This window comes from Hippoglossus stenolepis, chromosome 20 (genome assembly GCF_022539355.2).
Source record: "Hippoglossus stenolepis isolate QCI-W04-F060 chromosome 20, HSTE1.2, whole genome shotgun sequence".
Taxonomy (NCBI): Eukaryota; Metazoa; Chordata; class Actinopteri; order Pleuronectiformes; family Pleuronectidae; genus Hippoglossus; species Hippoglossus stenolepis.
This window is the reverse complement of record NC_061502.1, coordinates 10,587,674-10,599,851: the sequence shown is the minus strand read 5'-3', so window position 1 is coordinate 10,599,851 and position 12,178 is coordinate 10,587,674. Positions and strand designations below refer to the sequence as shown.

Below are 12,178 nucleotides of genomic sequence, written 5' to 3'. Positions count from 1 at the left end.
AACGTTGTGCTGCTGTACTTTATAATATATATCCTGTTATGTAAAAAGAAAGGCAGTGGTCTACAGTGGGCTTATACAGAGAGAAACCTTTCTTATACATCCATCCACTATATAAATGTCTCATGATAGTACTGACATAAATATAACCCTCTCTTGTACTGTGCTTCCTAAATGGAATTACAGGTAGTTTACCATAATATCTAAAAGCTACAGTAATTATAACATATGAATATGTAGGTTAAGTTTGTTAAGATAGCACCAGGTTAGGCACAGGGGTAAGATTTGAGCTATAGGTTTGGATTTTATAGACAAAAACCTATGAAGAGGACACTGAAGTCAAGTGATAGTTAGACAATGTGAATGTTTTTCAATTTTGGCTGTAGTCGTTTATTTGTGTGAGAGCTGTAACTGAATTCTCCAATGTCCAGATGTCATCTGCTAACTGTAACTGTCAGGACAGATGGTGCTGTTTGCTATATAACACTATTATCAGGTTATATATACCTTACTCAATATGAGTTAGACTGCCATATTTTCTTTAGAAAAATAATTACATTCATATAGAAGATAACCTTTGACTGGGCAATCAATTGCTTTCACATAGAAATCTTTTTTGTGTGCAATTTTTACAAATATACTACAAATAGTATAAGTCATAAATTGTCTGAAGGAATATTTTATTAATCGACTGTAGCTAGAAGTTAATACAGATACATTTTCATAGATTTTGATTATTTCCATTTTTTATCCTTACCAAAAATCTTTAGGTGAAATTATGTTTATATACAATGACAGCAGTGCTTCATCAAAAGATGCCTTCTGTCTGTTCATGACCACTTTACTTCACGATAATTGTCTTCAACAGAAGCACAGCATGAAGTTACTATATCATGCAAAAAGTGATGATAAAATACATCCATAAGAAATAAATGTAAAGTGACTACAACCATCAGCATGAAGTGAACATCCTGTGGCTTCGTGGGCGGCTGCACCACAATTGAAGAGCTATTGATTCCTCTGAGAACGGAAACACTTGTTCATCTGTGACACTCAACAGCCACAAAAAAACAAAAGGTCTTGTTTCATATTTGTTCTGCATCACAGGTATAGAGATGAACTCTACTTTTCACTGAAACAAAAAGATGATGAGAAGACCGCATACTGGAGCTGCTCTACCCAGCCAACAGGGATGGATGATATGTATCTTATTTCTCATGGTCCGATGTGAATCAACGTGAAAAGAAGAACAATTCTCATCCTGTTGAAGAATCTTAACAAGGTATGATTTATTTCTAAGGGCTCTGGAGGAAATTAACAAATGTATGTGCTGAATTTGAAAATGCAGATTCATGTGTTGTCAGCATATAGGGAACACGTGGCTGGAAATGTGCTACAAAGTTAGCAAGGGTTGTGGGGGAACAGAGGTACCTTTATGTTTTTTGTTAGGTTTTAGTTCATAAAGGGTAATTAAAGAGAATCTTTGTAAACGAAAAAACAAAAATGGTCTCTAAACACAAATAAAAAACAATTGTCTGAAATAAACCAGGCAAAGCAAAGGGTTTCATGTAATTATTGAAATAGATAATTTTGATTTGCTTAACATTACTGCACATGCATTGGTATAGTACATAGTATAATGAGTTAATGGTCTGACGACACACAACTCTTGTGACGTATTGTGCATCTGCGCGGAAGAATAAAAACAAATGGCGGCGTACGATGTAAGTTCGATCTTTTCAGGGCTAAAATTAAAACACATGTACAGGTATTTAAAATACCTGTACAATACAAAGTATGCAGATGTTGTTTAAATACTTGTAGACATACTTGTAGACATACTTGCATAAAACTGTTTGGATTTGGAAGTGGGTTGACTTGCTTTGACTGTGCTCGTTTGTTTGATGCATTAGCATTGTTAGCATGTAGTAATGTATGCGACCCAAGCACTAGAGTTTGGTATTGTAACAAACGGGGCCATTTGATGATGATATATTTCATTTCTCGTTAATTTTAAAGGATTTGCCGATCTCGATCGAGTGTGTGGACAATGCTGCTGGATGTCCTGGTGAAGTCATTTATGACGATCAAACATTTCCCATTTCTTCTCATCAGGTGATGAACAAACAGCCGTTTAAAAAGTCACGTACATAAGGAAACAAAAAATCAGAGTTCACGCAATGAATGCATTTTTATGTACAATAGTTAGAATTGTGTTTTCTCTCGTTGCTTGGCCAGGATGCTGCACATGAGACGGCCAGTGGTGATGGACAAGGCCCTGACAGGTTAATGTAACTTATTTTCAGGTGCACAACTCTTTGCATATTCAACATGGGAACTTACTAATTTGCCATTTTACTTTTTCTGTAGTTCTGTGACAGTTTTCCAATTAGACTGTTACGCAGATGAGGACGCCATCGTGGCGGGGCAGGATCCTCCTGAGATCGTCCCTGATTCAGACGCCAGGTAAAAAAGAAGTAAAATTCTAACTGATTACTTTGACAAATCACGTCACAAACAATGTTCACTTGAGGTTGCACACAGCTTTTGTTTCTTTTATTTGACCAAATTGTTTACTCTATTGAATAGATTTACAATTTGTTTAGCATCAGTAAAAGTTTTCATTTGTTGGTTGATGATGAATTTAAATTTGATATTCACACATCTTTACAAATTTTACTGTTTGTCTATGGTAATTCTAATTCCTAATTATCTAAGACTAGGTACTGTACAACTGCTGAACATGATTATTCTATACAATTAAGACACATTGGTATTAAGTCACTATAAACTTTTTTGTTCCATTTTACACAGTCTTGAGGACGAGGTCGATGAGGACGAATAACTATGGAAAAAAACGACATCAACATCACTGTTGTGTATTTGAATGGACACTATAGCATTAAAGTAATTATTTAAGCCATTAACTTATCAACATATATCAATATTTGCAGTTTAATATGGGCGATATAACAGGTCTAAAAATTACCCTGTAAAACTAAGCTGCAACAACAAATACATACTAAAGGAAATGTAACTGTGACCCGGGGTGAAGTTGAACAATCCAGTTTGCGTAGGAATGTTTCCAACTGAGTGAAATGACCTGGATGTATTTAAAAGGATGCAAGGCCATACTTGCAACTGGGCAGACCAACGTAAATATAAAGAAAGCAGAACGGCTGTTTTGTTCTAATGAAATGATCCAGAACTGATGTAAATCCTCACGTGACCGTCTAAGCTCCGGATGTCTTCTCTGACCAGTCAGGACTCTCAAGGAACAACAAACACGTTGAACTTGAAATGTTGAACAAGAAATCCACACTTAAATATATCGAAGGGTCAAACGCACCAGAAAACTCTATATTCCCCTACATCATGTCTGAATAGGACTTTGGTCTCTTGCTCATTAAAAAAAAACATTTAAACATTTCGGTCCTGTTTGTTTTTATTTTCAATAATAAGGATTTTGTTATGTCCTGTGAGTAGTTGATGGTTAAATGTATAATCTGAAAACATCTTTTTCTAGGAGCTGTCCTTCTGTTTTGGACAAGAAATGTTTATTTGTAGGCGTACAACAGAGTAATCCCAGATTCATGAAGGAGGCGTGGATTTGTTAGAAAATTTATTACATAGTTGAACACACAGACATTCATGTACCAAAACTGGAACAACAACATCTGATGCAAGTCAAGGCTGTTTTTATATAAGGTGGGTTGGGGCCCCCTGCGAGAGAACACTGGTGCCCCCGAGGAGAATAATCTTCATTATGACAATGGACACTATTTTTATCATTATTTAAGCTAAATTTAATCAAACATCATCTGTAAATTAGAAGCTTACACGATAATTAATCCCTGTTATGATTTATTCTGGTTTCTGCTCCTGTGTGATTTCTCGGCAGAGACAGGCTTGTGTACTCTAGCAACAGAGTCGGATATTAATTAAAAAAGATTTCCTCTTCCTCGTTTTATCGTGCCCGGACAACACCAAGCTCACATATGCTTAAAAACAGCCCTGAACGCAACAATGTAAAATTACGTTGTCATGTGCACAATGTTCTGCAGCAGTTTGAGCCTCAATTAAAACATTAAAATTATAACATTTACAGGGATTTGGACACAAATCAGGAAGCACAACAAAAGAACATTAGTGCACTTGAACATTTTCACAAAATAAAAATACCTGAAACTGCGGTTGCATAAAGTAAAGCTACATGAATCTTAAAACACAATGTTGTTTATTTCACTTGGTTGAAATTAAAGTCTCATAAAGCGATTTGAGATACACGAGGGCAGATAGCTACAAGCTACAGTGTATAACTGTTTAAAGGAGACATGTTATCCTTTCCACAGTGTGTAGGTTTTTTTGTGCACGTAAACGGCCTGTGCCCCCGAACAAAGACAGGTCAAGCATAGTCGTTTCCTACACACAATGGAAACGGTTAACCAATCACAACAGAGTGGGCCATCAGGCCAATCAGAGCAGCCTGGGCTTACTGGGAGGGGGTTCTTAAAGAGACAGGAGTTAAAAGCAAGCGTTTCAGACAGAGGCTGAAACGAGGAGCAGCAGCGATGGACAGTTTGAGGAAAGTGATGCGTTTTCTGAACATTCGAGCACGTAAACCTTTTCAAGTAGCAACTCAACTTAGGAGCTAAATATGTCTCCTTTAAATACATTATCTCCTTAAAAAAGAAGCTCTGCACACAAACATACCACTGTAAAAAACACTGGAAACATAGGAATGCAATTCACAAATAAGACAAAACAACACTATTACCCTTGCTTACAGCATTAACCTTAACAAAAATATACATTCAAACCTCCCAACAAGGAAAAACACGCCAGCATCAAGCGCTTGGTCCATTGTGAGACAAACACTCGTACAAGAACACACGAATAAAAAGACTAAAATCTGTGGCAGCTGTGATTGGCTGATGCGCTGTCTTACGTTTGACCTTTCGGGTTCAGCGGTGATCATTTAACGGGACATCAGGTGGCGTTGTCCCTGACTGCGTCTGGTGTGGTGAGGGACCTGGAACAGAAGTGTCAGGTTAGCAGCCGTTAAAACTCACAAGCCCGATGTTTGCCACAACATTTTTAAAGTTCCTTGTGATAAAGAACCTATATGGACCATAAACTGTAAATAAAGAACGACACGTGTCCCATATGTCCAGATATCTAGAAATTAAGCCCAAATATACGGGATATGAACCATCCTGTGCTGTTGTGGATTAGAGCTAGAGTCTGTGTTTCAGTGATCGGGGATGGAGCCACACTAACGACTGTGCCGATACGCGTTCTCGACTAATTACAAGCCAGTCTCAGCTGTCAATCATGATGTGTCACTCCACTTTAGCATCAATCAAACATTAATGGGATACAACTATCTAAAATGACATAAACCTGATACAAACAAAGGTGTGTCTGGGAGCATGGGGGTGAGTCTGTGGACGACAAACCTTAGGTGTTTCCGGGCTGCCGAAAGGTGAGAGTTCGAGGGAATTCTCTTTGTCGGACGAGTTGTTATGGCGATACAGGGCGAACTTTCTCTTTAGCGCTTCTGCGATAAGAGCTGCTGGGTCACTGAGCAGTGCCCCCCCTCCCTTACTGCCTCTCCTCCTGACTGGTGTGCCCCCTGGTGACCTGGAGGGAAATGAAGAAAAAGGACAAAAATTATACCACAGTCACCAAATTAAATTATTAAAGGAAGGTACTGTGCAATTCAATGCTGAATGTGACTGTATACATTCTGCTCAGTGTATATATTTCTATATTTACTTGTGTTTATATTGCATGTTTAATTATTTATTAGTTTTATTGATGCTTAATTTTTTTATGTCCTCTTTGCTGCTGCGACAAAGCAAATTTCCCCATTGTGGGACCAGTAAAGGATCATCTTGTTTTATCTTATCTCGATGTTCCTGATATATCATGTTAACAAGAGCACGAGTTCACTTTGACCTCGACCTTCGACCACCAAAATGTATTTATCTTTGAGTCCAATTGAAGATTTTTTGACCAAATTTGAAGAAATTCCCTCATTCTTGAGATATCATGTTCGCAAGATTGGGACGGATGGACGGAAAACCAGATCACAAAATAATATAACATAATAAAATCACTGACACGCCTACATATTCTGTTCAAGCTGACGCTTACCTCTCCACCATGCGCAATGTCACTTGGCTTATGTCCTTGAGAACATCCAGCATGGAGGGGATCCCTTTAACTTCCACCCCCCTGCTGGGGTCTTTATCGTTATTCCTTCGTTGGCGGATCAGGTCTACCATAGACAAGGTCTCAGTGGAGGTGCCAGGGCAGGGAGGGGGGGGAGGAGGAGGTGGCGGAGGTGGTGGTGGAGGAGCAGCAGTGCGAGGTGTGGAGGTAAGAGGTGGCCGAGCACACATCAGAGGTGTACCCGGGGCGTTCTGGCACTCGGTCAGACCTAAAACATGTTGAGAGGTTGAAAACCAAATTGCACATGCTTGACGTACTGAGAATAATTGTGATGAGTTGCGGTACAAGGATCAAAGAGTGAGCACCTGAGGCTGGAGCGGTGGTAACAATCATGGCTATCTGAGCTCGTAGCTGAAGCAGCTCGCTCTCCAGTGCTGTGATCTTCTTCAGGGCCACTGGATCAGTGCTCTGACTCACAGCTCTGCCTCCTCTCAGGGTTTGCCTTGTGGCCGGTCCCGGGTATCTCACCCCATCTCGATTTACAGTGCTTCGCTTCTGCGGAGGTAAATGGTTCCTGCACATGGACATTTCACCTCTTTATACTTGCTGAGCAAATTCTTTTGTGTACACTCAGAAAATACAGTTTTTCTCTGAAGTACACAGACACTCAATTAATCGTGCAGGGGAAAAAAACTCTGCATACTAATCTAAATGAATCATAAATAAACACTGAAGCTAGTATTTGCAGCATATTAAAGAGATGCTGCATCTTAAAAGTGTTTTTTGATCTGTAAACTAAATTATATGACTGTTCTTTAATAACAGTTAATTGCTGGTTTTAATATATTATTTTATACCAAATCTTGAAAAACAATATGTACATTTATGGGTTGAAGATGGCTCAAAACGCCACCCAGTGTTTAAAACCATCTTGGACCTTGCAAGGCCAATGCTAACACAGATACCCCTTTTCTCCTTATGAATGTAACATGTAATCGAGGAGCAGGAGCGTGAAAGGAAAAACAATCCATGTCTGTTTATGTGTTTACCTGGTCTTGGAAAAACTTTCCCCTTCGTCCTCAAACACCCACATGACGTCAGCGAATGAGGGGATGGCAGGCGTTTCCACGGTGACATCACCATATCCATTGGGCTTATAGGTGAGCAAAGGGACCTGAGGCAAAACATGGACGTTACACACTAAGATGCGCCAAACAATTATAGATATTCACACAAGTTATGAACAAGGCACATAGCTCCACAGCTGCTTAGTAGAAGTGAAAAGGGTAAAGTAGGTCATTTTATATTATAGTTTTATTGGTTTTATTACATCACCCAGTTAGAAAGTTGTACAGTACCTGAAAGTGAACACGTGGTGTTGGTGTCAGTGGGAGATTTGTCCCAATCATCCGCACAATGCTGCGATACTGACCGCAATGCTGACTGTCCCACACTGGGACCAGCTACAGACCAGACGACAAAAGACACAGCAACAAATGGATTAAAATACAAAAAACAACCACTTTTAGTGAGTAAATTCTACTGATTTTTCTTGGCCACATAAAAGGATCCCAGGGATGCACAGTGGCAGCACTCACCATGTCTGGTTCCACGCCAAAGTACTCCAGCACGATGCGCAGCATATCCAGAATATCCTCCACTAAAGACATTGGAAGGACTTTTCCCTGCACAGGCTGACAACTGCAGAGCTCCTCTTTCTGCTGACGGACTTGGTGAGAGGCCAACACAGGGAGGATGTCACTGAGTCACATACTTGGCACCTGGAACACAAGATGCAACACAATTAACTATAGAAGAGAACAAAGGAAAGGTGGACCTCAACTTTAACAGTAATCAAATAATTGAAATGTTGTTATGGACATCCACATTAGGACAATTTCTCAATCAGCCTCATGCCACCTTTACACTATTGCAAGAAATTCGATCTCAGCAAGACTTCGACTGATTAAGAGTGTGTGGGTTAAAATTTCAAAGGGCCAATTTGTGCCAGTGCATGATGGCTGTTTGTGGAGCCCCTTCCTCACTGATACTGCATTAGACACTGCAGTTTACAGTTTTCTTCTTCTTCTTCAGCGACTCAGTCTCTCTGCCTGCAGGAGAGAGGAGGCCCGTGGGGAGGGAGAGCAAACGACCCGACTCAGACACCAATGGTGTTGAGAGTGCGGGTGCAGGCACAGAGAGATCGTAGCTGCAGTGTGAGAGGGGGAGGGCTGCTATGCTGTGTGTTTATTGTACACAATGTGGCAGGCAACTCTGAAACTGTGACCAGGTACCACAAAAATAAATCACCCTCACATTTTCCCAGAGCTCAAGGTAACATTATAAAAGATTTTCAGTGGATATTACTTTTTCCTCTTTGTAATCTAAAATCCCCAGATACTAGATTTACTTGAAATTTAAGACAATTGCATTTTTACTTGAAATGGACTCAAACCAGTCAGTACACCCTGATGAAGGCATATGCCTATGACGCGTTGGTGTATTGCAATGCTTCAAGCCAATTGAAATAAAGGCCTTTTACATTTTTCAAACCACTTTGAGTGCCTGAAGTTTTCCTCCTCCTTCCACCTCTCTCTCTCTCTCTCTGCTGCACTAATATATAATTGTTTATTATTTCACAGTACACACACACACACACACACGCACACACACACAGCTGTCTCCCTCTGTACCTCTGGATGCTGACTCGGCTGAGAAATCACATTGGATCAGCACAATAGATGGTACACAGACACACTCACACTCTCTCTCACACAGAAACAATAATGGAACACCCCCCCCCTCGGTTCAACACAATGCAGGCAACACTCCGCAGAGGAAACACGCCGCAGCAGAACATGCGGGACGAGCAGAAACACACGCGCACTCACCGTGAACTTGTTTCCTTATTGAAAACCAATCAATACACTGATCAGAATCTCTCTTCATACAGATCAACACACACTCGAACCTGCAGATAAACACCAACACACTGCCAACAGCCTCGCAGCTCACGCGCTCAACAGCCAGGACTTCTGCAAAGTCAAATAAAGCAGAAGCAGCAAAGCCTTCTCTGATTGGCTGGCGATACCGAATCAGCAGCAGAAGCCAATAGGAGCGCGCGACCGTGCAGCGTCGCCAACGGCCGGTCGACCAATCGCGTGTCGCGTAAACTCCAGACCCAAATTTGTACTTTTGTCCCACGAGCGGTTCCTTGTTGTGAGTAAGTAAAACCAGTTCCGTCGCTTTTATGACACTTATTACTTTTATATGTGTGTTTATGATTTTATTTAAAGTAATTTATTAGTTTAAAGTCCAAACAATGCGCCGGAAATCAATTTTTCCTAGCGTGGAAAAAGTACCTCGCTCCCCTTAGCTAGCCACAACGCTAGCATTAGCAAACAGGCTAACTCCAAGCTAACTTTGACAAATGAGCTCCTCCCCACTAAACTACCGCGTCCCCTGGATTTAAGTCCAACTTTTTGGTTCCCTGTTGATAAAGTGTCTCGTGTGAATGTCGCCTCCGCCCTCAGGTCCGCTTCGGTCATCAGACATGATGGACGCTCTGTCAGTGGTGAGTCAGCTCCGGGACCTGGCCTCGGAGCCGCAGAACCGGGAGGTGATCGTCCAGGACCAGGGCTGTCTCCCCGGGCTGGTTCTCTTCCTCGACCACCAGAGCCCCGAGGTTCTGCTCGCTACTCTGCAGGTGAGCGGGATAATCTGAGCAGTGTGTTTACAAACGTCAAAGGATCAGACGGTGGATGATAATAGAAGAATGACTGATCTGTCATTCATTAGTCTTTACTGTCATTATTCAGTTGAATGCACCTCATCTCAGATATTTTACACAATCCTCCAGGGATGATAACGTCGATAAACTTGCAAGTAAATAAATGGCAGGCTAATATTCCCTGCTTTACTGAAACACCATACAAAAACAATGACGTAAAACAAAGATGGAGGAAAAATAAAAGATGTGATTTATTATTTGAATACAGGCATTGTTTCCATGTCAGGGGAAATTATCTTTGGCACAATTGTTACACCATTTCTGCCGTAATTGGAGAAGATACCACACTTGTGTCATTCTTTGTAAGCTCTGAATTGGGAAGATATTGGTGAGTTTGTAAGTCAGGACTTTTTACTTACTTGGTCAAAACAGATTTAACTGCTAAATGTACTTAATCCATGTTCCATCTTTACATTTTCAGACCCTGCGTTACTTGGCTGATTTGCCTCCCAACATCCCCACCATGAAGAATGAGCTGGGTATGATGGTGAGCTTAGAGAATCTCATGGAAAGGTGAGAGGATCATGTTTTTCATACCCTCTCCTGAATATTTTGATATTTCATTTTACTGTACAGAATTAATGTTTTATTTTAACTTTGTAATTATACATTTGTTGTCATGTCTTACATGATCAATTATGCTTCTCAACACAGGGAGGCTCTGTCTGTTGACATCACAGCCTTGGCCCAGGAGGTGTACAACATCCTGCGCACACCTGCTAATCCTCCACCCAGGACACCTGAGAGGGAGAAGAGAACGAAATCCCAGTTCTTCATCAACTCCTCCAACAAGAAGGCCAAGTCTGTCACTCTGCACATTCAGGGACTGGACAGCACTGTGAGTAGACTGGATGACAGTCACACTGTTGCTTTTAGGTCCGGCCTAACCCTTACTAAATACTTCTCCCTCTGTTACCTAGGACCAGCGGGGCTTGTGTGAACAGGCTCTTCTGAAGGTCAGAGGAGTGATCAGCTTCACGTTCCAGATGGCCTCCAAGAGGTGCACTGTCCGTATCCGCTCCGACCTGTCTACTGAGGTAACACACATTTACTGTCAGTGTTTACTTTGGAAACTATCCCCTTTAAAAAATATATTTAAGTATTTGGTACAAGATCAGGCAGAAGAGAATGGTGCATCTTGTTTGATGGTCCTGTTGCACTACTGTCTTGTATAGTTTCACTCTATTTGCACATAGTATGTTAATTTGTTAGCTTACTTTGTAGTGTGTTATTACTGTATATCTATCTTTGCAAGTACTGAGCACAATTAACACCGGAGTCAAATTCCTAGTATGTGCAAATACATGGGAAAACAAGTTGATTCAGATTATTCCAATAATCCCTGACACTACCTTCCCTGATCTCACTTCATTTACAGAGTCTGGCCTCAGCCATCGCTGCCACAAAGGTTCTGTCAGCCCAACAAGTGGTGAAGAATGAAGCAGGAGAAGAGGTGGGTACATATTTTTTAAGAATCCGTTGGAAAATTTCTATTGTGGTGTAAAGTTCACATTTAACTTTTAAAACATACATTTTCTCTCCTTTTTATTAATGCTTTATTCAGGTTTTGATTCCTCTGAACTCCTCTGGAGTGAAGGTCGAGCAAAACTCGGCAATACCAGATTACCTCCCGGAGGAGGAGGAGGAGAGCCCAGAGAGGGAAGTCGACCGAGCAATCTCCCGCACCACGGCGAAGGAAGACTCCAACGGGAGCTGGCTCAACGCTGCTGCCGGCTTCCTCACAAAAACCTTCTACTGGTGAAACTCAAGAGTTTGTCATAGAGTTGAGCTAAAAGACTGCCCCCTGCTGCTGTGTATGTTACATGAGTGGACATAAATGGATGTGAGTACGCCACAGGACTGCATTCTGACTGTTTGCACAGTCAGAACTTCGAATTGCCATCGATCCCTGTGACTAACTTAAAATATCAACTTGCTCCAAAGCACTTCAGATTTTAGGATCTAGAACTGTTCTGCTTTGAATTGAATGGAGACCCTCATACTTTCTCAGGACTTCAATGCTGTTTTCTATCCACTTTTGTCATTGTGTAAATATTTTCCTAATTTTTCCATGTTTACTTCAAACTTTCCCAGTTTCTCATTGTGTTGAAAAAAGTTTAACAAATCTTTGATTTGTCTGTAATAGTTGGAAAAGTAAATACTAAATATTACTGTGTTTTCATTTCTCTGCTGTTCTGCCTTCGCTTGAAAAAA

General features: G+C 40.9%; 2 protein-coding genes and 1 long non-coding RNA gene across 4 annotated transcripts; 2 read left to right on the top strand and 1 right to left on the bottom strand.

Moving 5' to 3' along the window:
• Positions 1-1,045: 1,045 nt before the first annotated feature.
• LOC118099525 lies at positions 1,046-3,424 on the top strand. The gene is made up of 5 exons (XR_004694291.2): positions 1,046-1,279; positions 2,017-2,112; positions 2,236-2,282; positions 2,368-2,463; positions 2,812-3,424. It is a non-coding gene; the product is annotated as an uncharacterized LOC118099525 (long non-coding RNA).
• Positions 3,425-3,606: 182 nt separating this feature from the next.
• On the bottom strand, positions 3,607-9,212 carry mtfr2 (mitochondrial fission regulator 2). The gene is made up of 8 exons (XM_035143973.2): positions 9,066-9,212; positions 7,773-7,955; positions 7,533-7,637; positions 7,224-7,348; positions 6,540-6,748; positions 6,157-6,442; positions 5,457-5,640; positions 3,607-5,029 (listed from the first exon to the last, which is right to left on the bottom strand). Exons 2-8 carry the CDS (start codon positions 7,842-7,844, stop codon positions 4,976-4,978), a joined length of 1,035 nt encoding a protein of 344 aa, XP_034999864.2. The 5' UTR covers positions 7,845-7,955; positions 9,066-9,212; the 3' UTR covers positions 3,607-4,975.
• A 65-nt stretch (positions 9,213-9,277) lies between these two features.
• armc1l (armadillo repeat containing 1, like) lies at positions 9,278-12,135 on the top strand. 2 transcript variants are annotated; one of them, XM_035143974.2, is made up of 7 exons: positions 9,278-9,397; positions 9,708-9,880; positions 10,386-10,477; positions 10,619-10,802; positions 10,885-11,001; positions 11,343-11,417; positions 11,529-12,135. In XM_035143974.2, exons 2-7 carry the CDS (start codon positions 9,728-9,730, stop codon positions 11,724-11,726), a joined length of 819 nt encoding a protein of 272 aa, XP_034999865.1. In that variant the 5' UTR covers positions 9,278-9,397; positions 9,708-9,727; the 3' UTR covers positions 11,727-12,135. The 2 variants fall into 2 exon arrangements, with proteins under 2 accessions (XP_034999865.1, XP_034999866.1); XM_035143975.2 differs by having other exon boundaries at positions 9,314-9,393.
• Positions 12,136-12,178: the final 43 nt, after the last annotated feature.

Coding starts and splice junctions, on each gene's coding strand:
- mtfr2 (XM_035143973.2), bottom strand. CDS start 7,844: ATGTCTTTAGTGGAGGATATTCTGGATATGCTGCGCATCGTGCTGGAG. Junction 7,638..7,772: donor TTGGCGTGGAACCAGACATG/GTGAGTGCTGCC, acceptor TCTGGTCTGTAG/CTGGTCCCAGTGTGGGACAG. Junction 5,641..6,156: donor ACATTGCGCATGGTGGAGAG/GTAAGCGTCAGC, acceptor ATTTCCCTCCAG/GTCACCAGGGGGCACACCAG.
- armc1l (XM_035143974.2), top strand. CDS start 9,728: ATGATGGACGCTCTGTCAGTGGTGAGTCAGCTCCGGGACCTGGCCTCG. Junction 10,478..10,618: donor TTAGAGAATCTCATGGAAAG/GTGAGAGGATCA, acceptor TTCTCAACACAG/GGAGGCTCTGTCTGTTGACA. Junction 11,002..11,342: donor GCTCCGACCTGTCTACTGAG/GTAACACACATT, acceptor CTTCATTTACAG/AGTCTGGCCTCAGCCATCGC.